Genomic DNA, 24,461 nt, shown 5'->3' on the forward strand with positions numbered 1-24,461 from the left:
GCCCAGTCCGGGAACAGCCCCAGGAACAGCCCGCTGCCCACCGCCGCAGGAGCTCGCCCAGCGCGCTCGCCGCCCTTCGCCGCCGCTCCGCCGCCATCGCTACCACAACCGAACGTCCCGCGCGCCGCAGCTACGGGAGCGCTGTGAGGGGAGGGCGAGGCACCACCCCGGATCCCTCCGCCGGAAAAGAGTCCCCGGCTTTGGGAAGGGACTGAGAAGGACAGAGGCCGCCGAAGGGCGCGAGCGGGCACCAGGAGACGCGGCGGAGCCGGAGACACCGGGGGCTGGACGGGAGCCCGGTTGGGGTTGGGGCTGGGCCGGGATTAGAGCGGCCGGCGCGGCAGAAGCGGGGCGCACGGCGCGGAGGGACATTGGTCATAACTAAGGCAGGGTGAGACGCCCTTCCTTTTCCGGGCGGGGCGCAGCGCAGACGGCCACGAGCAGCTCCGGCACCGCCGCCATGGTGAGGGAGCGGCGGGACGGGGAACCGGGAACGGGGAGTGCGGGGGGTCAGGGGAAGCCGGGCGGGCAGCGGGGCTGGGCTGGGGGAGCGGAGCCCGGCGGGCAGGGCTGCGCCGCGGGCAGCGCTCGGGCCGCGCTGGCGGCGTGGGGAGCGCGGCCGCCATTTTGGGCCTGTCAGCGGCCGCATGGGGACCGTGAGGGACCGGGCCGGGCCGGGCCGGGCTGGGTCAGAGCTCGGTGTGGTGGCCCAAAGTCCCCCCTTCTTAGGGCAGAGCGGGGTTTGGGCCCACATCGCCACTTGGCAGGGCCTTTTAGTTATCTCACGTATTAGTCTAAAGCAAAACAAGCCCCACGGGAGCGTTTGGGTCCACGTAGAGTGAAAAAGAACGGTTTCTCTAAACGCCCTATTTGTGGTTTCTTAACTTTCTTTCTTTTTTTTTTTAATTTATTTTATTGCAAAACAGGCTTTAGGAGGCCTTGGTCTGGAACCAGTTTGCAGATGAACAACTTTTCCTGCCAATAACAGTTGAGGTTGTGCTCTGGTTCCCTCACGTCAAGTTTGGTGCTTGTGTTGGGATCTCTGCACTCACAGGAGGGCCAGAGGCTGCTGGTGACCAGTGTCACAGGCACAGACAGCACTTCCATTGCCATGAGCTCGTTAATTTGGAGGGTTTCAGTATTTTTAATGCTTCCGAAACGAATTTTGGATGAGAAGGGGAAAGAATATGCTTTGCCTGTACTGTTGCCACAAGATTAATTAATAATCAATACAGTATAATGCTAAAAGATTCTTTTTTAAAGGGTGCTGTTCACACTGGCAGACTGTTTTGAGGAGGCATCTTTTCAGCCTCTTTTTCAGGCTGCTGATGCAGAGGGCAGTTTAAATCTTCACCTTGCAAACTTTTAAACACCAGGAATTTTTCAGGGAGCCCAGACTTCACAAAAAACTCATTCCGACCGTTTGATGGTCTGCAGTCATTGTGAGTGTCTGAGTTGTGTTGGAGAAGTTGGTTACAGCATTTCAGCTGTTAAACATAATATAAATAATGTTAATTAATTGTCTAAATAAGTATTTATCTAAATAAACACAGGTGGGTTTTCCATGGGCTTTTTAACAGCAAGTGGGAAATAGTTTAGATAGTGTTTATGAGAGAGCCCAGAGATTCAGTCCTAGAGTAATTCTACCCAAATTCCTTGTAAATCTATAATATTTGAGACCTAAATAATGCTAATATTAATAAATAAATTATCTAAATAAATGTGTATTTAAGCAAACACAGGTGGGTTTTCCATCAGCTTTTTAACAGCAGGTGGGTATTAGTTTAGAGAAGTAAAGACTGTGTTTATTAAAGAGTGCAGAGATTCAATCCTAGAGCAATTCTGTCTGAATTCCTTGGAAATCAATGAAATTTAAAACCTACGTGATGCTAATATTAATAAAAAGTTATCTAAATAACCACACATGGGTTTTCCATGGGCTTTTTAACAGCAGGTGGGCAGTAGTTTAGAAGGTGTTCATCAGAGAGCGCAGAGGTTCAGTGCTGGAGTGATTCTGCCCAAATTCCTTGGAAATCTATTCAATTTGAAACCTCAGCTGTAGTTTCTGGCTGTGGGCTGTGCTGTGGAGTTTCCCACTCCCACGTGGAGGGGGAGTATTGCTGTGATGACGTAATTTGCGTCCTACCCCGTGCTCAGTGACAGTTGCCTGCTGTCGGTGCGCTGGCGCTGCCGGGTGACGACTCCTGAGCAATACCGAGGGCTTGGCAAGCCAGGAATTCAGGAATTCCCTGTCCCCGTGCTAAGAGTTCCTCCTCCCCAGGCTTGTGCTCGGCCGCTGATCTCGGTGTACTCGGAGAAGGGGGAGGCCTCGGGGAAGAACGTGTCCCTTCCCGCCGTGTTCAAGGCCCCGATCCGCCCCGACGTCGTCAACTTCGTGCACACCAACCTGCGCAAGAACAACCGGCAGCCCTACGCCGTCAGCGAGCTCGCAGGTACGCCTGGGCACCACCAGGGCACCACCAGGAGCACCCTCAGGCTCCCTGCAGCACCCCAGGGTGTGCCAGGGATACCTCCAGCCCCGGGAGCTGCTGCCTCACTGGCTTGGCCAGGAGTTTTACTTTAATCACAGAATCATAGAATCAGCTGGGTTGGAAAAGACCTCTGAGATCATCAAGTCCAACCCTTGATCCAACCTGGTTTGAACCACCACAAAAAATTAAACTCCAGTCTCCAGGCTTCCCCCCACCCCTTCCCACAATTTTACCTCAACACTGAAGAGAAACTTTCAGGCAGACACACCTCTGTAGGGGGAAAGGGAAGGGAAGATATATACATTTATTCTACATGAATTAAATACTGTACAAGCTAAAACCAACCATATATATATATATATATATATATATATTACACACGTCTATCATCTTTCTAAACTTCTCCCTTAATTCAGTCCAGGAGGAGCCCTTAGGCTGATAGGTAAGCAGTCTTTCTCTCATGGGAGTGTTCAGGGAAAAGGATTTCCTCTAATTCACTTCCTTCTAATTCAATTCCACCAACCTCCTGTTTACTGAAGTAAGTTCCCAGCCCATGGCACTGATGCCACATCCAGTCTCACCTTGAACACCTCCAGGGTGGTGACTCCACCCCCTCCCTGGGCAGCCCATTCCAATGCCTGATCACTCTCTCTGTAAAAAATTTCTTCCTAATATCCAACCTAAACTTCTGTCACAGCTTAAGACCATAATATATAGATTTGGGTTCTTTAATACCTTGAGACGGTGTCAAGAGAAGCAGCCATGGGCTTGTTCCCAAGAGGTTTCTTTCTGGTCAAGGTTGTTCTGCTGAAATGATGAGATTCCACTTCATTGGTCCGTGTTTCTGAAACACATGATGTGTGGAAGTTCTGATTGGTGCCTGGGGTTGAGCAGCTCCCTGACTTTGGGAGGGTGCCTGTTGTCACTCAGAATGCCCCTGTCTCTGTTGCAGGTCACCAGACCAGTGCTGAGTCCTGGGGGACCGGCAGAGCCGTCGCTCGGATCCCTCGCGTTCGAGGGGGTGGCACTCACCGCTCCGGCCAGGGGGCCTTTGGGAATGTATCCTTCCATGGCTGTGCTTCCAGCAGGGGTGCTGAACTCAGCCAGCTGAAAAGTTATTCCTGAGTATCTAAAAGTGAACTGGAGTCCTCCAGTGGTTCCCTCTGCACCTCCTGAGCCACCTGATAAATCCTGTCTTGCCATGATGTCGTAATTTGCGTCTTACTCTGTGCTCAGGGACAGTTGCCTGCTGTCAGTGACCTGGCACAGGTGGCTGACGACCCACTAACGCTGAGCAAGCACTAAAGAGTCACTTTGGGAAGACAATATTCCAAAGGGTTGTTCTTAACTCCACCTCAGATGTGCCGAGGCGGCCGCATGTTCGCTCCCACCAAGACCTGGCGGCGCTGGCACCGCAGAGTGAACATCACGCAGAAGCGGTATGCCATCTGCTCTGCCCTGGCTGCATCTGCCCTGCCAGCTCTGGTCATGTCCAAAGGTGGGAGTTCTGTCTCTGGGAATGTTTGCTTGAGCCAGTGTTGGGTACTGTGTGATGACTCCAAAGGAATTTTGCGCCACACGGCGATGCCGTTGGCTTTCTAAGCGTGGAAGCAAAGGTTTGCTTAATACTGAGGTACAGCAAGTCCTGTGTGAGACAGGCCTGTGAGACTGCACTGGAACTTCACTGCTGTGGTTACTGTGCCTGAATATTAATTCATTCATTTCATTGAACAGCAGTGCCAAGTTGCACCTCCACATGGAGCATGAAGCTTAAAAATGAGTATGTTAAACATCTTAGGTCAGAATCAAGTACATTAATACACTAGGAATAAATTTCTCTTAATAATAATCAAGATCTGTTTTGCTGAAATGATGAGATTCCACTTCATTGGTCCGTGTTTCTGAAACACATGATTGTGTGGAAGTTCTGATTGGTGCCTGGAGTTGAGCATCTCTGACTTTGGAGGGATCACAGTGTTGTCACTCTCTGAATGAAACTCTTTCTGTTCCAGCCCACCAGACCAGTGCTGAATAAAAAATTTAATTTCCAGTTTATCATATTGTATCGTGGGTGAATACACAAGGCAGTAACTTTGACACGTGGGTCCAGCCAAGATCAGTTGTAACATAATCTCTTGTTAGGTCACCGCATTGAGGAGATTCCAGAACTTCCTCTCGTTGTTGAGGACAAAGTGGAGGGTTACAAGAAAACCAAGGAAGCTGTTCTGCTCCTTAAGAAGCTTAAAGCTTGGAATGACATCAAAAAGGTGAGTTGGTAAGGTGTGTTTCCAAGAGCAGGTGATTCAGCCCTACAGAGGGAATTCCAAATAGTGGTGTGTTTTGAGCCCAAAGAGTGATGAACTCCTCACTGGTCCGTGTTGCAGATCCGCAGTGATGATGGTGACGTTCTGACTGAAGCGGTTTGGGGGGTGCCTGGTGGGATTTGGGCTGTTTGGATGCTCACAGGTTTCCCCCTTTCCCAGGTTTATGCCTCCCAGCGCATGAGGGCCGGGAAGGGCAAGATGAGGAACCGCCGGCGCATCCAGCGCAGGGGGCCCTGCATCATCTACAACGAGGACAACGGCATCATCAGGGCCTTCCGGAACATCCCAGGTAACTGTGGGACACACCTGCTCTTCTGGCAGGAGACTGCCTGGAATGATGAGATTCCACTTCATTGGTCCGTGTTTCTGAACCACGTGATTGTGTGGAAGTTCTGACCGCTGCAGTGGCCGATAACGCTCTTTGTAACCAGCTGTTCTGGTGATATTGATGGTGGTGTGACAAATGTCACAGCTGTTCCCAACCCTGAACTGCGTTTGAGGCAGTTGAAAATAAGTTTGTATCTGGAAAAAGTGATTCCTATTAATTGAATAATAGCTTTTCACACATAGGTGTGTGTGGCTCTGTAATGTCAGAGCCAAAAAGCCACAACGTTTGCGTGTCCTTGATTTAATTACAAATCAAAGGGATTTCTCTGCCTGGTTCTGAACAGGAATTACTCTCCTGAACGTGAACAAGCTGAACCTGCTGCGACTCGCTCCCGGGGGCCACGTGGGGCGGTTCTGCATCTGGACGGAGAGCGCGTTCCGCAAGCTCGACGACCTGTACGGCACCTGGCGCAAGGCGGCCACGCTCAAGAGCGACTACAAGTGAGTGCAGCCCCTCACACGGGCTGGGAGAGCAGCCCACGGGTGGGGGGGGGAAAAGGGACACTGGGACTTCTTCCTGAGTGCCTGTTCTCAGTGAATTAGCCGTGGTTTTATCATCCACTCACACTGGGAATGTTTGTTTCCCAGCCTGCCGATGCACAAGATGACCAATACAGATATCGGAAGGATCATGAGAAGCCAAGAAATCCAGAAGGCACTGCGTGCTCCAAAGTAAGTGGTTCTGTCTAATGAATGTCATGTGTGGTTTCTCTAGTCATTGCTAAACATGAGGTCTTGTTATGGGGTCAGAAATGTCTGTGCTGGGCTGTCAGAGGGCTGGGATTTCTTAATTTCTGGGTGTAAACATCAGGAATTGAAGCTGTTCAAATTTCAGGGAGAATTTATCAGAGCTGCCATTGCGAAATGAGGTGACACTACATGTCTGTGCTTTTCAGGAAGAAGATTCACCGCAGGGTCCTGAAGAAGAACCCGCTGAAGAACCTGAGGATTATGATCAAGTTGAACCCCTACGCCAAGACCATGCGCCGCAACACCATCCTGCGGCACGCCCAGAACGTGAGTGGGGGACTGGGACAGGCACACCTGGGTTGGTGCTTCGGGTGTCACACTGATCATCTCCCTGTCCTTTTCAGCACAAACTCAAGGAGGAGAAGAAAGCCAAGGCCAAGGCCAAGCTGGCAGCCAAGGCCCCGCCTGCGCCCAAGGCAGAGCCTGTGCCCAAGGCAGAGCCTGCAGCCAAGAGGCCGAAGGCGGCCAAGCCCGCGGGCAAGGCCAAGGCTGAAGCGTGAGCACGGCGGGGCTGCCCCGGGGCCCTGCAGGGGTTGTGCCCGGGGCTGGCAACTAATAAATGCAGTTGGAACAGAGAAAATAGTGTCGGTTGTGGGTGTCTGAGCAAGAGCTGAAAAGGAAAGTGTTCAAGGAAGAGTGAAAAAGAGGAGAGGGACAGTCGGGCTGAGCCCGCGGGCGCTGGGCTGGGCCCGATGCGGGTTCAACCCGCGCGGTGACCAGCAGCGGCCGCGCGGTGGCAGCACCGCCCGTAGGGATTTGATTCGCGCCGTGACGTCACGCGGCTGTGTTACGTCACTCGGGGCGGGCAGTGACGTCAGTGGGGCCGGGTGCGGTGCCTCCTCCCCGGCGCCGGGGGCGCTGTGCGGGCCCGGGCGGGGCGGGGGCGGCGCGGGCCGACGATGCTGAGCCGGCTGCAGGAGCTGCGGAGGGAGGAGGAGACGCTGCTGCGGGTGAAGGCGGCGCTGCACGACCAGCTCCGCAGGCTGCGGGTGCGCGGGGGCGGGAGGGGACGGGAATGGGCACCGGGAGCGGGATGGCGATGGGAGCGCCGGGAGCGGCAGGGCCGGGCCCACCCCGTGCTGCGGACCCGCTCTCCCCGCTCCGGGAGGGGAAGGAGAGGCGGGATGGTCCCTGCGCGGGTCAGTCCGCGTGAAAGGACACCCGTAAATCCCCTGGTGCTTCAGGTCAGAGTGGGATCCATCTGCTGCTCCGAGAGGATACACCCACATTCACCTCTGAGATGTGGGGTACACGTGTGGTACGTAGGGTGCATCTCTGAGGGGTACGTGGAATTGGGAGTATGCAGGATCCAAGAGGTACATGGAATTGTGAGTATGCAGGATCCAAGAGGTACATGGAATTGTGGGTGTATGTAGGATATAAGAGGTAAATGGAAGTGTGGGTGTATGTAGGATACAAAAGGTAAGTGGAATTATTGGTGTGTATGATTTGCCTTCTTGGCTATTGCACAGAGAAGGGATAGTGAGTCTGAGGTAGCTGAACTAAAGACTAACTAACTGGTTTTTGAGAATCCTGGGTAGGGTAATGAAGGAGCTTAGAACAGCAGTGCAGAAGGAAACAAAGCTTTTCCAAGTCTGACAGGTAAAAAACCCCAAGAGCCTGAGCCAAAAATGTTGTGTGAAATCCCCCGGGGTGGGCGTGGGCGCTGGGTTTGCGTGTTCAGTGTTTTACAGAGCCCGGGCAGTGCTCAGGGTTGTGCTGCTCCCTGTTCCCAGGTGGAGGAGCTGGCGCTGCAGTCCATGATCAGGTCCAGCGAGGAGAACGTCCCTGTCCCCTCGTCAGCCCTGGCAGGGGACACTCAGCAGGTGAGGGGGGTCGTGCCCGGCTGGCCCCGGGGCGGGGGCTCAGCACGAGCAGAGCTGTGGCCGGGGGGGTTTCACGTTCCTCGTGTCGCCCTTGTCTGTCCCTGCCAAGCTCAGCTGTAAAATGCCTGGGCTGGTGCTGGTTTGTGGTTTTGCTTTTCCCATCCCTGTTTCCAGGGGGTTGGGAATCACCACTTTGGTGCAGGTTCAGTTCAGTGTTTATTAAATATTATGTCTAATGCTCTGAACTGTGACACTGGGACTGCACGGCTTTAATGTCGATTTGAGAAGTGATTTGGGGTCTCACAATCAGCTCTTTTCTTGTGCCAGACTCTTGGGCAGATGGACAACGAGGCTGCCATCAATCAAACCCAGCTACACCTCAGCCTTCAGGACCATCAGGAGGAGGAGGAGGAGGAAGAAGAGGAGGAATCTGATTCTTGAGAGGGGAAAAAAATCAGAGATGGTTTTTGATACAGACTCAGGAATTTCTTCTGCATTCATTTAAAATTCACCAACTGATTCCCATGTTGTGCTGTGTGTGGATATGAACTATGTGAGACATGAGACAGAGTCCAGGGCAGTGACACTGAGCACACAAATGTCACAAGCTGGGCACATCTTGACTCAGATGTTAAAAGAATTAAAAATCTGCTGCACAAATATGTAGCACAATCCATTCCACACTGAACACCTAATGTAGCTTTTACAACATCCTTGGATGTGGAAGGGAGAGGTAATTAATCAGCCAGACTAATTTAACATGGACACTAAAAGCAATAACTCACCTGCTCTCACTTCCTGATGCTGACAAACAAAATCAGGTGCTCAACCAATGATTATGTTACAACCTCACTTTGCCTAAACTGGGAATTTTAGATACATGGTGAGAAAAGATGTGTCCAGGGTTGTCTCCAGCTTTCAGCTGCCGTGCTTTCAGCTCCATGGAAAACTGGAGTTACTCCCAGTGCACTGGGAGTGCAGGTCCAGCACCATCAACCCAACTGTGAGCGCAGCACTGAGGTCCCTCTGTCCCCACTGGTGCTCTTCAGTACTGTCAGTCTGTCCAGTGAAGTTCTTTCTACTTCCTGCTCTTCACAGTAGCAGCCAAGGAGCCTTTTACTTGTCCACAAATTGTACAGTAGAAATTGGTGCTCGTATTAAGGAAGTAATACTCTTAAATTGCTGTTATTTACTTTTTCTCTCACGGTAACCTCATAAATCAGTGCAGTTCCACCTGCTTTCCTGTGATCTTCAAGGAGGAATTTAAGAGCTTAGTTATAAATGGAAAGTGATTTCTGTACTTGGAGAAGGGTCTGGAATCCTGGGTGTGGGCAGGACACACCATTCAGCCTCCAGTGAGTTCCTGCCCCTGTCTAATGAGAGACTGTTGATTTGGCTTTTATTTGGTTTGTACCAATAGAAACTGAATGTTGGGATGTAAATGTAGCTTCATGCTGTACTAGACTAATTGGGTTTTGAGGATCCTGGATGTCTTAAGGAGTGCAGAAGATTTAGTAAAGCTTTCCCAAGACTTGACAGGTAAAACCCCCCAGAAGTCTGAGCTGAAAATGTCATGGAGTGTCAAATAACTCCCTGCAGGTCTGTGTGAGAAGAGCTGGTTTGAGAGGAGCTCAGTGGCCAGTCTGGCCTTTCTTGGCACATTTCTGCTCCAAAGGGTGATCTGGCCTGTTGAAAAGTGTTATTTGTGCCCAGCATGGTGCAGAGTGGTTTCCATGGATATAATTCCTGATGCCTTTTGTGAATGAGCCCCTTGCTTGCTTTTTGGTTTAAACAGACCAGTTCTGTTGCATGTTGCAATAAAGTTCTTTCCCTGCTGTCCTTCCATACACCTGTGCCTGCAGTGTCCAAATTACTGCTGTCTGGGAGGGGAGGGGGGGTAACATGTGAAGTGGGAGTTAAATCCCTAAATTCCCACACTGCACATTTCTTTTACCAAGCAGCCAAAGGGTCCCAGTGGAGCTCTGTGTGCAATCCACGTGTAAAGCTCAGGGAAGGGTTTAATTTACACACTGCCCAGCTGTCACTGCTCCAACAGTCCCATTCCAGCCAGGACACGCTGGAGAAACCTTGGATGTGTCAATGAGTCATTTCCTGCTCTGCTGGGCTGAGGGATGTTCTCTCCCTTTGATATTCAATGCTGCTGGCCATGTGGAAGTTCATGTCCAGGCTGATGGGGATTCCTTTTGGGAAAGAATTTCAGGCATTTCCCGATCAGAAGATCACTGTGAAGTGCAGTGAGCAGATTAAAGCCTTGGTTAAGTTTTTTGAGTCTTAAAAGAAAGCTTCAAGAAGTTACTTGATAATATATTTATTAAGAGAACCCATTGCTAAACATCTTGAGAGAATAAAACAATAGAGGATCTTCATACATTTTAGACACTAAACACAGTTGTCATGAATCTTTAGGTTAAAAGAAAGCAAAGTGCTTGGATCATTGTCTTGATTCCATAGGACATTTCCAAGAACTAACTTTTAAAAATCAATTAGAAAGACAAACATCACTAAACCCAAGGATGATGATATGTTCGAAAAATAAATATAGAAATATGAACAAGTCTACAATTAGAATATTGCCCTGTACATTCCAAGAAATGCAGAGCTCTTGCCTTCTTCACCTGGAAAGAGAGAGATCTCTGAACAACAGCACAATTGGAACCCTTAGGCTTAACTTTCAGGTACAGCTGGGCAGCAGCAAAGCTCGACAGACAGTTTGGGAGCATCCCTATCCCGTTCTGCAGGGGGAGATCAGGGAAAGCATGATTGAAGTACCAACGATTTACAAAGAGTCTTGAGAAAGTTCAAACGAGCTGGGGGGGCAAACCCCCTCCCCCAGTGATATTTTCATTAAGAAAGAATATCCATAATCACCTAAAATCAGCAAGCACTGAACTCACACAGCTCACGTTTTGGTCGGTGAACGGACGGGACCCGAAACGATACCAATTAGTTTATGACAAAGTTGAAAACCATTTGGCACATGCTATCAAGACATTCTTCCTTAAGAGGTGAAATACATGTTTGAACAGGTACAAGCTGAAGGAATGGGACTGGAATAGCATCTTTGTCCCCAGGGACAGCCCGGGAACTGCTGCCCCAGCTCAGACTCCGGCGGCGTGTGTGGGGGTGCTGGGCTGGTTAAGGCCGATGGTGGAGCAAAGCCACCCCGCAAAATCCACCTCCTCTGCTTCAGACCTCTTAATGAAAGCGTGGATCTGAGCACAGGAGAACAGCAGGTTAGTCAGGCACTCAGTCTGCTCAACAACAACCCCACCAAACACAAGAAATCCAATAAATCCACTCGCAGTAGCCAAGCTACGGAACAAAAACTTGGCGGAGCATGTGGAGTGACAGGAGAGCTTTTCTGTAGGATACAGCAACAACCAGCACATGAGATGTACACATGGCAAACCATTCCAGAGGAATATCAGCCTCTAACCAGCCCCCTGTAATCCTTTTCTGTAGGATACAGAAACAACAGGCACATGAAACGTGCACACGGCAAACTATTCCCGAGGAGTCCTGCCCACGCAGAGCCTGCTGCAGAGCACTTACACCACTCTATATGATAAGGATGTGACTCAGCCACTCGAGATAATACCCTGGAAAATGCCTGCCTGTGCTCTGGGAGGCTTTTTGGAACAGAGGCTGTTTGCATTTTGCACCACAGGGCAGGGAGAACTTGATTTCCTGCAGTACAACTCAAGTCCTGGCATGGCAGTTAAAACCATGACAAGATCCACTGAGACTCATGTGGTCACTTCGTATGAAAAAATGCAGGATTTGTTTGTGCCTGGTGCTACAGATTTAGCAACACAAAGCTGGTAAAAAGAGAGAGAGAAGTTTTGTGTTTCATAACAGAAGATAAAAATGTATTTAACTGTTAATGGACCTATAAACTACGAGGAATTTTGTTCTTTTGTCATCCTAAAAGTAATAATATATATATTTTATTAATGACTAATAAATCCAAGAGAGAATTCTTTTGATAATTGATTTATAAGCATTAAAATATCAAAAGGCAGACTCCAAAACCCACCAGTTTTGGTCTCCTTGACAGTCCCTGTTCTAGGAGTGTGTGGAACCTGCAGCCCCTTCATCTCTGGGTTAGAAAAGCTGTTCCTCCTTAAACTCGTGTCAAGGGCCACAAACACACCCCAGGCCATGTGCTCTGACCTGCTGTGGGGCAGCTGAGGAAGCCCAACCTGCAGGGAAGGGGGTTCTTAATTCAAATTAAGAACATTCACTTACCATCAGCTGCTTCAGGTCGGCTCTCTCAGCAGGATTTTTAATTAAACTGGGAAAACACAAAGTGTTGCACGAGTTACACACCATCACCTCTCAAAACAAAGCTCCAGTTTGGGTCATGCTGGGTGTGTTTGGCTCTGAGGACTGCAGGTAAAAGCCTCAGCACTGTGGTGCCCCTCAAACACTGATTTGGGGCTGTAATTCCCTTCTGTGGGTTCCACAGGGACAGATTTAGGGCTGAAATCCTGAGCTGTGACACTGTTCAGTGGAGGCAGGAGGAGGGTCTATAACCAAGCTGGAGAGGTAAATTCCCATTTAAACAAAACCAACAGGAACCACTTTATTCCTCAAGTTTTTTACCCAAGTCTTTTCAAGCTCAGTATCAGGCAGGGCCATGGCATTGCTGTTCTTCCTTTTGGAAACTGGAAGGACACATATTTAATAAATAACCTAACTTTTCAGAGTGTAATGAGCTGCCTCCCTTAGCAGTGAATATCCTGGTTCAGTGCTGGGGTCACTGGAAAGGTGAAGTGATGGGGAAATGCTGTGATAAAGGTGCTGGGCCAGGGACACACCAGGAAAGAAAAAACACCTGGGGCCTGCAAGACTCCTGCATCCCATGGCACAGCTCCTGCAGGATGAGGTGCCAGCTACCCTTGGAAGGGATGATCCTTTTCAGGAGCTGGTTGGGCTGTAGGATCAGTCCCTGAGGGCTGGGGGGGCCTTCAGTGCTGATCTCGGGTGCGCAGAGCAGCAGAAATTCAGTGTGAAAGAGGGGAACAGCCCTCAGCTCTGGGGTTCCCTGTGCTGCCAAGCTGTAAAATGAGCTTTGGGCACAAATTAACACACCAAGAGGACTGTGCTAATTGCAATGACTTCACATTTGCCACGGCCCAGAGCAGGGACATTGATTGCCAGGGGGCTGATTCAGAAAGGCAGCAGGGCTGACCCCCAGGGTGCCCCTCTGCCACCCAGCCAGAGAGAAAATACTCACCATTTGTTAACAAAATCTTGAAATTCAGAACCAAAAACACCATTGGGCAGTTTTGGAGGTGGCTATGAAGAAATAAACAAATAAATGTTTAAAATCAGCAGTCATTCAGCATAACTCCATGTCCTACATGTGAGCAGAGCTGGGAAGCCCTGCCTGATCTGGGTGATCACTCACAGCTGCAGCACTACAGGGGTTTCAGGAATAAAGCAGAGCAGAGACACTTTCTGAGGCGTGGGGTGGGTTTTGGTGAGTTTATTTTCCCTGCACACAGCCCTGAATGGGGTGGACAGCCTGAGGAGGCTCAGGGCAGGAACTGGCACAGTGTCCTTCTCCACACTCCCAAGGGAAAAATGTCCTGCACCTCATCAGTACCACAGTCATTTGGATCTAAATATTCTGTTCCAGGGAATGAGTTTGTTCAGGCTCTGAATTCAAAAAGAATTCTGATACTGGAAGAAGAGGAACTCCATAAACCTGCCTGCTACTGCCTTGTTCTCCAGAACACCTGCTACAGGACCAGGGATAAGTTTTCCTTCTGTAGGTCCTGCAAACACACTGGGTTGTATCTCCAGAGCAGAGATGTGACCTGCTCTCAGTTACTCCCTGCTGTGGTGGAAGGAGCAGCTCGTGCTGAAGATTGTGTTAAATCAGAGGTGGCAGGAGATAATCTTGCCAAATTCTCAACTACTGCAGCTTTTCAGCTCAAAGTGAGCCCTCAGGGATGCTCCAGGAGCAGGGCCACAGCAGCTCCAGTAATTCAGTGCTCACTCTATTCCAAGAGTTGGTGCTGGCATATTAAAGTGTTATATAACATGCAAAAGAGCTCTGTAATGTGAGAGAGCTGAGCAGGCAGACAAGTTACAGAAGCAATTTGTCAGTCCATGAGCAGCAGCACAAGCAGTGCAGGGACCCAGCCACCAACTGTGCCTTTTAAATAGGTGTGTTGGACACACTTTTAATAATTCCTTCCCCTGGAACAATCATTATCCAGCTCTTACAAACGACAGCTAACATGAGCAGGATTTTTTTTTTTTTGGAAGAACACAAGCAGTGGAGTCACGTGAGCTCCAGCAGAACTTGTGAAAATACTGCAAACACACAATCAAGCCTAAAATATCAACCTCTAACAAGCCTTGGAGCTTAGCTATTTGAAAGATATTTTTGTGAATTAGGTTGGTGATAAGACTAAACCTAATTAAAGAGCACTGACCCCACGTCCCCTCAAATTCTGGGATGCTTTAAAACTTCAAAACTGTGTGAGATCAAACTGGTAAGTGCATAAATTACCTCATTGACGATGTAATCAAGGAGTTCAAAGATTGCCATGGGGGGTCTGCTGTCTGGTCCATAGGCTGAGGAGGAATTGGAGAAGTGGAAAAACACAGTTTTAGTCTCCTTCCGTGGTAGGGGGGCTTCAGGAAGCCCAAGTCATGCAGTGTTGTTACGTGGCACCCGGTAGGTTTACAGGAAAAAGAGGTGCAACAGCAACTGGGTAACAGTTTCATGCAAGGAGATATTGTTTTGGGTCTGATCCAAAGCATAAACTGCACTGGGAATTGTCCTGCTGCCCTTGGATCAGCACTGCATCTCGGGGAGGAACCACACCAGGCTGGGACCTGAACAACTGGGCTGTCCACAAGCAACAGGATCTTTGCTCCTCAACTCTCAGACACCTCAACTGAGGCTGAGCCAGGTGCCCAACAGAATCCTGGCTTGAACAGAGTTTAAAGCCACACTGTGCAGACCAACAGCAGCCAAAAAACCCCTTCAGGGTACCAGGGAAGGGCATTAGGGCAGAATCAAACTCACAGCTCATTGGTCGACCCGGTGCTCTTTGCCTGGGTGAGGTCTCTGTGACTGGAGAATCCCCCTCCACGGGGCAGCCAAACATTAATTCCAGCTCCTTGGAGTCAGGAGGGGGAATTGGGTACCTGCCAATAGCCATTTCTACCAGGGACAACCCCATGCTCCAGATATCCGACTGCACGGAGTAGTGAGTTCCCTGGAGCCTTTCTGGCTGCAAAAAAAAAGGGGGGGGGGGGAGGAGAAAGAACATTGAAGCAAGAAATTAAAAACTGAATTCTGTAATAAAATACATAAAGTCAAGGATGAAACCCCAGCTTATTAATGTGACATGTTCCACTGAGTGACTTACTGATATTTTCCTTTAAACCTCTCTCACCTGGATGTCCAGGAGTCCCACAAACTTTACACACCATCACTGCAACTTGGGGACTGTTTAGAAATCATGCAATTATGCTGCTGTTTTATTCCTTTAGCACAATATCTGAATGTTGCACCTATTAATGACGATGGGGCTGCTAAACAGCAAGAAAGCAAACTGGGCTGGGCAGTGAAGATCCACCTGGTTTCCTTGAGAAGCTGCTCTGCGTCCCCCCAGATCCATTTTTGCTCAAAGAAAATGTTCACTTCGCTTTTCTGTTCTCCTTTTTTTTTTTTAAATCAAACTCATATGTTATGGAAATGGTGCAGATTCTTGTCTGACTACATGCATATTTTGGAAAAATCCATATGCAGTTTGAGCCTTACTCCCAGAGAATGTGAGAATGAAGCATTACTGTAATATCTCTTCCCTCTGCCATGGTAGGTGATAGTTTTGTTAAATTAGGTTATATTTGAGCTTTCTCCAGTGTCCCACCTCAGTTAGTTCCAAAGTCACCTGGATAAACTACACAACTGGACAACAGATGAGATGCCCAAACCCAAAGGTTTTCATAAAACAAAAGTGTAAAGGAGGAAGTGAGTGGATGAGAAAAACCAGGAAACGTGGAGAGTGGTAGTTATAAAAAAAAATAATTACAATCTAGACATTTGCTCAAGTTAAACACTGCTGATCGAACACACCTCCAGATGGCAGGAAAGCATGTTTGGCATGGAACAATTCCATATGTACATAAGTATGGAAAGGGAGCTGCTGAAAGGAAGGTACTTCAGACACTGTGAAAGCAAAATCACCCTCAAGGCCTGGGCTGTGACGTGAGGCCAGAGAGCAAAGCTAAACCTCAGCCTGTAAAAACAATAAACTGAAGAAACCTGAAGGCAGAGAGCACTTGGCTCTCATTCCTTCCACTCAAAGGAAAAGGGAGATCCAGCAGAATGCCATGGGGCTGTTAATTGGTTTCTGCTCATTAGTAGCAGCCCCAGACACACAGGAGAACACAAACCACAGTTTGATTTCAGGTATGTCACCAATATTCAATGACAAGAAGACAATGCTGTCTTTGCTGCTGAAATGCAGGTCCCCTGCTGAACAGAGCCAGCAGGTTGTTCTTTTTTCCTTTAAGTCCAAATCCACACAGTTTGAACCCTGCAGCCAAACCTCTGAGCAACTGCACGAGTTCCTTGAATACTGAGCGAGGTGTGTGTGAAACAACAGAGCTGTTCCTGCCATCAGCTGTGCCTCTCACACCACACACAGAGCTCAGTTCCAAGGTGTTCCTCACCCAGGAACACAGAACACTCTGGAAATAGTCCCAGATTAGCCCCCATGGCCTTGCCCACACCAGAAACTCCTGGGATTTCTCTGGTTGCTGCAGGATCTGGGAGCAGTCCCACTCAGGCAGCACTTTCCCTACGTAAGTGACCCCAGCAAAATGCTGGAGTGGAAAGAGAACCCCATTCCAGCAGGAAAACAAACCACAAATGTTGTGCTTTTCTGGAGACACAATTATACAACCCCCAAAGGCATTAAACAATTGGATTCTGGAATGCAGACACAGTTGCAGCTCTTTTGGAGGGTTACAAATATCCCAAGTTCGTGGCTTTTCTTGCAACAGCTCTCCCCACACACACAATCTGCTGTGACACTGGAATACTCCTGGAATGCAGGAAGTGCTGAACTATGAACAGCAGCAGGAACAGCAACAGTTGGGATCTTGTTTGATCACCAGGAGTTTGATAACTCCACCATAACACCCTCAAAGCTGTAAAATCTGCACTTACAGACATGTAGGAGCGGGTGCCAACGAAGGAGTTTGCCATGGAATCTATCAGCTGTCCACTGACACCGAAGTCACAGAGCTTGATTTCACCTCGAGAGTTTACCAAAATGTTGGAGGGTTTAACATCTGGAAAAAAAAAAACAAAAAAAAACCCAAAAAACCCCCAAATGGATGATTTATATTCACAAGAGATAAAATGGGAATTTGACAATAAAAGCGACACAAGAGGAGAGAATTCTGTGTCTCCCCTTGTTCCCCTTCTATGACACAATTCTGTCCCTTCCCTGGGAATGAGCAGAGGAGAGATTTGGTTCCCTCTCAGACTCTCTAACTGCAGATAAACAAAAATATTTGAATTTACACAAAGGTTATTAGTTTTTTGATTTCACCCCGTTTCCTGGCTTTTACATATTAGGTCTGGGCATGTAAAACCTCTTTGCAGGTAAATTATCTCCTCCGAGATAAATAAGTGTATGACAGCATAACTCCTCTTGAAGGATGCTCTTTTGCCTAGAAATGATCAATAAAGAGGCCCCACATATTTAATTTACAAAGGTCAGTGAACTACAGCAGCCACACTATCATCCCTTCATATCTACATATCTACAGCAAAACACTCCCTGGAGCGTGTTCTGGCTTTGGGTTTGTTTGGGTTTTTTGAGGTGGTGATGGTTGTTTGTTTGCTGTTTTGTTTGTTTTTTTTTTTTTTAAAGCTCTGAAAAAATAATTATCCCATCACTGAAAACGTGTATTTAAAACACTTTCAGGTTTTCCTGCCACAAAACCCCCCCTCACGACTTCGAATTCATCACTTTTTTCCTAAATGGAAATTTAATAAGGGTCACTGGTAGCCAAGCAACTAATAGCAGCTCTTTGTGAATGCCAAGGTACAGGGAACAAGTGTTTAGTGTTTCTTTCATAGCTGCAAGACGGTTTTTTTAAATGTATCTCACTGCTTAGCTGGTCATTACCAACCCATTATCAAAATAAGCAGCCAACAGCCCACAGTGGCAAAGCAGTGCTACAGAAAGAAAAGGAATTATAGATTCGTTTTGAAGAAAGAGAATCATAATTTCCCTCCTGAGCAGATCCAGAAATCCACAGTGCGCAGCACGCTTTTCCAAGTGGTTTTCAGTTCAGTGACTGACCTTCCTTTGTGGTGTCAGTGGGATGGCTCTGGGAACAGGACTCCTCATCACTGGGGAAGATCTCCATGCAGGAGGTTCTGCCCCACTGACTGAGATCCACAGGGATTGGAAATGAGGATAAAACTCTATTTCAGCTGTTTCTCCCCCCAGTCCCCTTTTAAGGAGCAACACAAAGTTTGAATAGTTGGAACTTTTGGAAAGTGTGGCTCCATTTTCTGGTCCCTGATGTTCCTTTCCCAGGGAACTGAAGCTGTCCAGGCACAGGGATGTGTCCTGGGATGATTTCCTCAGCTGCAGGACAGGGAGCAAGTCCAGGAGCTTCACCTACCAGTTAAATTCCAGCAGGAGGGAAAAACAAGAAAAGAAAAAGAACAGACACAAACACAAAGCCCAGGCAGATGGTGCAGGGAAGGAGGCAGCAGAGCTTAGACATTCCCAGCTGCACAGGAATCTGCACCTAAAGCTCTCTGCAAAAACAAGGTGGAAAATGTTTACAAAATCCTCTGGAAGCACAGCAGAGCCTGGACAAATCCCAGATTTGTGCTGCTCCTCAGTGCACATCTACGGGTTCTGCTGAGAACAAAGAGGTGAATCCTCCCTTTAATCTCCAGAGTTCATTAATACTTCATAATTAAATGACAAAAAAAGATCATTAACATTCCCCTGTCAGTGACCCAAACAACATTCTGTTTTTAGGCATCTTTAGGTGGTTTGGAATCCACCTGGGATGTGATGACACCACTTTTACCCTCGGTGTTCCTCCAGGTGCTAAAGCCAGGCTGCCCCTCTCACAACAGCACAGCAAAGTATCTCCTCCCTGCATTTCTGCACGAAGCTTCACTTCCCTGGAGTATTTCCACTCTCCCCAGGCAGTGGGATCAGAGTGATGTTTGGGAGGCTGCTGCCTTCCCACCCCTCTAAATGTAGCACCTCTGCTATTTTAATTCCAAGGAGCCTCTGAGCACTTGAGCAGTTTCTCTGGAAACCAGAGATTTGTATTGCCAGAAGAACGGGAATGCCAAGGCATCCTGCAAAAATCCGTGCTGGTACTCGGGAGAAAAATGACAAAAGGAATACAAAGTGTGTTATGTAAGTATTTAAGTTTCAAAGAAAATTAAAGAAATTTCATGTATCATCCTAGACAAGCCAGGAGAATTCTAGAGAATTCTAGAGAATTCCTTCACCCGTCCAGAGGGAGGGATACCTGGCACTGAAAAGGGAGGTGGTTGATACAAAGGAATTTCCAGAATGTCTTGAGATCTCTCCTGGAAGAGGTTTGTACCCTCTGCTCTCCCCCACAGGCACAAACCCAGCTCTGAAAGGTGGCCCTGGACATTGTCATACCCTCAGGCAAGAACTCCCTGTGCACCAGTCACTGAGCAGTGAGACACTGAGGACACACACCAGCCACGGTCTTGCAGCACATTACTGGGATCTTCCAGGGAATTTCCACATCCCAAGGCAGGATCTCAGGAGAATACTGTGAACTGACCCCCTGGAACAGAGCCCTGCCACCTCCCTGCTGGGTGGCACCTCCTACCCTGGGGTTCAGAAACCTCACAAAGCAGTTTCTGTGCAAGAAGAGAATTCCCAGAGAGGATTTCACTCCAGCCAGGACCAAAAATGTCCTCATTTAACAGAAGAGGAGATGATATGAAAATATCCAGCACAGTCACTCTCCTTGCCCCTTCCCTCCCCGGGCCTTTGTGTCCCACCAGTTTGGCTTTCAGAGGGTTTGTGAGCTCTGTCAAGCCTGTTCCCAGCCCAGAACACAAAGCAGGGCACTCCAGATGAACTAACACTCTATAAAAGGACTATATTTTCCATTCCTGCTTCAATAAACCCCAATAACTCCTTCCTTGAGCTGCCTGCCATCACCACTGAACCCTTTTCCTCACAGTCACTCCAGGGCACACCTGTGGTGGAAGCAGTTTAAGCCCAATGTTACAAACTGGCTGATGGTGCCACACAACAAAACATAATAACAGGATGAATTCCTCCCTGAAAACGAGCTCTCCCAAGCCCTGCTCTCTGCAGATTTAAGAACAGATTGTTTGGCCCTGTGTTCTCATGTTTCATGGGGATGTCTCTTGGTTTTTAAGCCACCCACTCTCCCCACAGCACAAACCCAACCAAATCTTACTACACCGAGCCCACCAAGTCACACATTTTTCCCCAGGGGTGGAGGAGTGAGAACAAACAGCCCCTGTGAGATGATGTTCACACCCTGTCAGTGCAGTGCTGTGGCAAAGCTAGAGAAAGCAAAGCACAGGAACCTGCAATTATTAGAGCTGGGTCACCAAAATAATGCTGACACAGAGCAGGAGGAAAGTGCTTTTGCCAGCATTAATTTTTTTTTTTTTTCAGCTGGGATTCAAGGAAGAGGCAGTTTGGAAAAGTGGAACTGCCAGAAAAAGCTTCACCTGCACCACAACTTATATGTGGGGGGGCTCCAAGTACTGCAGGAAGGGCAGCCTGGAGCACAGACACACTGGGGGACAGATCAAAGGCAGGAAACTGAGCTGGAAAAATAAAAATCACCACGTGTACATGGAATTTTACACTGCAGGGCACACTCAACCCAGTCACTTTGGAAGAAATGTAGAAGAGGAACTTCTGCTGGTCCATGAACCTGAAGTGGTAACCTCTGATGGAGCAAAGACTGAGAGGTGAAGCTGCACTTCCACAAGGTCAGGAGGGCTTCAGTTTGGATTTATCAGATTTAGAGACAGTTAAACTGGTTAGAAATAAATAAATAATAATTGCTGCCTCTGCTGAGCAAGAACAACCAACCAACACAGTGACAAAGCACTGCTGTGGCTGAGGTGAGAACCACAAGGCACAGCAGGAACTCTGCCAGGATTCCCTAAAATAACATGATCTCTTTCCCAGGAGTCTTCCTCGTGCTCTGAACAGACAAATGACTTTACAACTACCAGCAGAAATCTTTCCAGAGTCCACCTCCAGCCTCCTTGCTCCAGACCAGAGCTATATTGGATTGTTTGGGGGTTTTTTTAAACCAGGAATGTGTAATAAACATGGTGTAAGGTGATCCCACAACAGCTTGTACGAGGCAGGAGTGCTAATTACTCCTTTTGGGCTGGGCAACAAATGTAAACTCAGACACATTAATGTCTGCTGAAGATATTTTTATGCTCTGAGGATCCATCTCAGATGGTCCAAACCTCCCCCAGCAGCTGGTGGGTCTGCACATATGAGCACAAACATGGACTGCTCCATCTCCAGCCTTCCACTGACACCCACAGCACCAATAATGCTTTTATTACCTTCCCAAGTGTCATTTTTCTTTAATGGAACATCCAACAGATTAATAAAAGAGCTGGATTTTAATAAAGGGCATCTATAAGCAGAAAATAATCAAATATATGGATTTTAAAGTAACTAAAGACCAAGGAGAAGCAACACTGCCCTTTTACAGAGCTTCACCATGCTTTTAAAATGGTTTAAAAGTATAAAAAAGATGCAATTCTGCAGGACAGATGTCTCTAAACAGCCTGTGAGTGTAAGACAGCTGGGGAAATAGGGACTTCCTTTGAAAAGTTTTAATGGCAATCAGGAGTCTTGAACAGGCAGATGAATTTTAGGTCAGAGGTTTTAACTGCAAGCAGTTTCAAACACAGACAAAACTCTGTGTGCACATATTACACAGGAACAGAGGTTTAAGCCCAGATTATGAACCCAGAGAAAGTGCAGTAAGACAGATGCTGAAGATACACAACAGTCCTGGTAAGAGATTTGGATTTAAAACTAAAAGGTTGCCTTACAATACCCAAGAAAAACCCTTTGAACCAAAGTCATTTTGAACTATAAAGAACCAAAACAAAAATGCAATTTATCTCAAATAAAAACATATATTCAAGAGAAGTTACCACGTCAACTTTTATCTCACCTCTGTGCATTATTTTATGCTTTTCTCTCAGATATGTGAGTCCTTTTATTACCTAAAGGCAAATAAAATAAAAGAATTTAATTTAGGAAGCAGAAGAGCTGATTGCATGATTTTCCTTAGAAGAATTCCAATTGAATGCCACTTCACAGAAATCCCAAAATGTAATCACTGCAAATCAACACCGAGTTTTAATTTGTGCCTCCAGCCCAGACTAGAAAAACAGTCAACCAACCCCTTCCTAGAAGTTTTAGATACAGAGCTTGTTGCAGAACAGATATGAAAAGGTAACATTCCAAATTTTTTCAGGAAGTGTTAATTCAGTTCTTACTGAATTTTTGAATTTTTTGGATCAGCTGATCCAAAAGCAGAGAATCAAAGCAAACCCAAGGGAATCATTCCCAAAGCAAACCCCACCTTCATCTTCCCAATGCCCTGAGCTACCAAACAATGACATGGACAAAGATGCTTCTGAAAAGAAATCTGGGAATATTCCCCTCTCCCTCATCCTGAAGAGGTGCCCTCATGGATGTGGCCCTGGGAACAAAGCCCCTCATTCCAGCCTTTGGGATGGCTGGACACACTCACCGCGATGCTGACTTTGCCCAGGATCTGCTCTGGAATTCTCCCAGCCTTTTTCAGTACTTGATCCAAGGAGCCACCATCCTAAGAACAAATATTTGACTGGTCAAGCTTCAATTAAATTACTCTCAAACATCTCAAAGAGGACCACAGAACCAAAACCTGAACATGTTCAGAAAAAGCATCTCTTCACGTCTGATTTAACGCCGTCACGGTTCACACCTGACCCCAGTAAATCACCCCCCGGGAGGAATGAGCCAGTTTTATGTTTATTTTAAACAAACATTTGGTCACTAACAACATCCCCTCAAATAAACACTGCACACAATGCTCTTCCACGGAGCATTTCCGTGGTTTGGATCTCTGTCCACAAACTGAGCAGGAATTCTGTAGATTCCTGTAACTCTCCCCTCCCCTCCAAAAGAGAAGATTTTATGGATTCTTGATTAATGGGGATGAAAACTCATGACACTGGAAAAGACAAGAGCTCTCTTTTTGAAAATCAGGAGATGCTACACCTCTTAGTTCTGCGTGTGCAGGGTGACTCTGTTGGCACAGAAAGAACCAAAACTGGAATAAATGGTTTTAAAGTTCCACGGTAAGTGATGGCCTTGTTTATTGGATTAAATAAACTGACTGCACACACACACACACAGAGCAAAGGCAAATATATCTCACTGTTACCAAGAGCTTTGCAGAAGGAAAACTGGGGAAAAAAATCCTATTTATTTTTAGCAACTGATTCAACAATAGGCTCGTGCAGAAGGTCCAGACTCTCCTGAGCAGGGGAGGCACAACCAAAGAAGAAATCAGAAAGTTATTTTTCAAATTTAAAACAACATCCTCTTGTCTGGGTCAGCACTGGATAACTCCCAGTACTCAGGATAAAAACCCAGGTGGGAAAAGCAATTGCCTTCTGCCTTTTCCCATCCTTTGGAGTTCTCACCACCATTTAAGCATGTAAAGCAAAAAACCTGGAATGTGAAGTTTTATTATCAGAGGACTAAAAGCTAAAAAACTCTTATGAGGAGGGAAGTATATAAATACTTATTTGATCATGTATTTTTGTAAAAAAACACACCCACACACTCCACACTTGATTAAAAATACACCAGCAGAAAAAAACATCTATATAAAAGTCTTGTAAAAGCAGCCTGAATTTCTGGACAGCTGTCTCTGCTGACACACTGGTGTATTAACAAGGATTTTGTACAGAAAAAACCCCACCTTTTTCCCCCCCTCCCTGAGGACCAGAAGAGGCTGAACACAATTGAACCTTCAGTGTCTTTGAGGAGCAGCCTCCACTCCTTTTGCCTGTTAAGTCCCTGCTGCTCAGCAAAGTCAGGCATTGATCTGGAATTTAGGCACCTAAAAATATCAAACACTCAAGTTCCATGCCTTTTCCACCTCCAACTTTTTTGTTCCCATCCCTACTTCTGTTTTGTAACCCAGGGCTAAAAATACGATTTCTGAGTGGTAACAACTGAGAGAGATCCGGGCAAAAATAAGACAATGGAGATGTTCATCCCAACTTTTCTCCAAAAGGAGAGGCCAAAAACTTCCACCCAATGATCTGCTTTAAGCTTAATGGCTTAATTAAGACTACAGTTTAAATAATCTAAATTTAAATAAATTTAGAACTCGGTGATCAGTTGTTCTATGTGTAAAATCACATATCCAGTCTGACTTAGATCCAGCCCTGAACCACCAGGTTTCACGCTGCCTTCCTGTAAACTGAAATACATTTACTGTCAGATACATGATATTCCCTGTCAGGTACATTATTCCCTGGAATTTGCAAGCACTGATCACTCCTGTTAATA

The 24,461-nt window shown here is 47.4% G+C and overlaps 4 protein-coding genes and 5 non-coding genes across 13 annotated transcripts in view; 7 read left to right on the forward strand and 2 right to left on the reverse strand.

Moving 5' to 3' along the window:
- Positions 1 to 270, reverse strand: part of ZWILCH (zwilch kinetochore protein) — a 67,944-nt gene extending 67,674 nt beyond the window's left edge. For all 5 annotated transcript variants that reach the window (XR_004359236.1, XR_004359235.1, XM_032699884.1 and 2 more), the window contains exon 1: positions 42 to 270. Coding sequence is in view for 3 of the 5 variants with exons in the window: in XM_032699884.1 (XP_032555775.1) it covers positions 42 to 97 (56 nt within the window). In the remaining 2 variants the exon portion in view is untranslated. The remainder of the gene's footprint in view (positions 1 to 41) is intronic.
- RPL4 (ribosomal protein L4) lies at positions 215 to 6,533 on the forward strand. Its single transcript, XM_032699886.1, has 10 exons — positions 215 to 463; positions 2,282 to 2,453; positions 3,445 to 3,551; positions 3,852 to 3,990; positions 4,635 to 4,759; positions 4,976 to 5,105; positions 5,488 to 5,644; positions 5,792 to 5,875; positions 6,100 to 6,220; positions 6,298 to 6,533. Exons 1-10 carry the CDS (start codon positions 461 to 463, stop codon positions 6,451 to 6,453), a joined length of 1,194 nt encoding a protein of 397 aa, XP_032555777.1. The 5' UTR covers positions 215 to 460; the 3' UTR covers positions 6,454 to 6,533.
- LOC116793119 lies at positions 2,119 to 2,211 on the forward strand. The gene has a single exon (XR_004359384.1). It is a non-coding gene; the product is annotated as a small nucleolar RNA SNORD16 (small nucleolar RNA).
- Positions 3,300 to 3,369, forward strand: LOC116793123. Its single transcript, XR_004359388.1, has one exon. It is a non-coding gene; the product is annotated as a small nucleolar RNA SNORD18 (small nucleolar RNA).
- On the forward strand, positions 3,690 to 3,789 carry LOC116793125. The gene has a single exon (XR_004359390.1). It is a non-coding gene; the product is annotated as a small nucleolar RNA SNORD16 (small nucleolar RNA).
- On the forward strand, positions 4,357 to 4,427 carry LOC116793122. Its single transcript, XR_004359387.1, has one exon. It is a non-coding gene; the product is annotated as a small nucleolar RNA SNORD18 (small nucleolar RNA).
- Positions 5,146 to 5,216, forward strand: LOC116793124. Its single transcript, XR_004359389.1, has one exon. It is a non-coding gene; the product is annotated as a small nucleolar RNA SNORD18 (small nucleolar RNA).
- Positions 6,534 to 6,809: 276 nt separating the features above from the next.
- Positions 6,810 to 9,628, forward strand: SNAPC5 (small nuclear RNA activating complex polypeptide 5). The gene is made up of 3 exons (XM_032700120.1): positions 6,810 to 6,942; positions 7,690 to 7,779; positions 8,107 to 9,628. The coding sequence occupies exons 1-3, from the start codon at positions 6,853 to 6,855 to the stop codon at positions 8,218 to 8,220; spliced, it is 294 nt and encodes a 97-aa protein (XP_032556011.1). The 5' UTR covers positions 6,810 to 6,852; the 3' UTR covers positions 8,221 to 9,628.
- Positions 9,629 to 10,092: 464 nt separating this feature from the next.
- MAP2K1 (mitogen-activated protein kinase kinase 1) overlaps positions 10,093 to 24,461 on the reverse strand; it is a 32,890-nt gene continuing 18,521 nt past the window's right edge. The window contains exons 4-11 of the mRNA XM_032700119.1: positions 22,645 to 22,722; positions 22,060 to 22,111; positions 17,003 to 17,127; positions 14,849 to 15,056; positions 14,327 to 14,391; positions 13,040 to 13,101; positions 12,049 to 12,094; positions 10,093 to 11,012 (exon numbers count right to left, since the gene is read on the reverse strand). Of these exons, the coding sequence (XP_032556010.1) occupies positions 10,899 to 11,012; positions 12,049 to 12,094; positions 13,040 to 13,101; positions 14,327 to 14,391; positions 14,849 to 15,056; positions 17,003 to 17,127; positions 22,060 to 22,111; positions 22,645 to 22,722 (750 nt within the window). The 3' untranslated portion in view covers positions 10,093 to 10,898. The remainder of the gene's footprint in view (positions 11,013 to 12,048; positions 12,095 to 13,039; positions 13,102 to 14,326; positions 14,392 to 14,848; positions 15,057 to 17,002; positions 17,128 to 22,059; positions 22,112 to 22,644; positions 22,723 to 24,461) is intronic.

The sequence above is a fragment of the Chiroxiphia lanceolata genome, chromosome 12 (assembly GCF_009829145.1).
Source record: "Chiroxiphia lanceolata isolate bChiLan1 chromosome 12, bChiLan1.pri, whole genome shotgun sequence".
Lineage (NCBI taxonomy): Eukaryota > Metazoa > Chordata > Aves > Passeriformes > Pipridae > Chiroxiphia > Chiroxiphia lanceolata.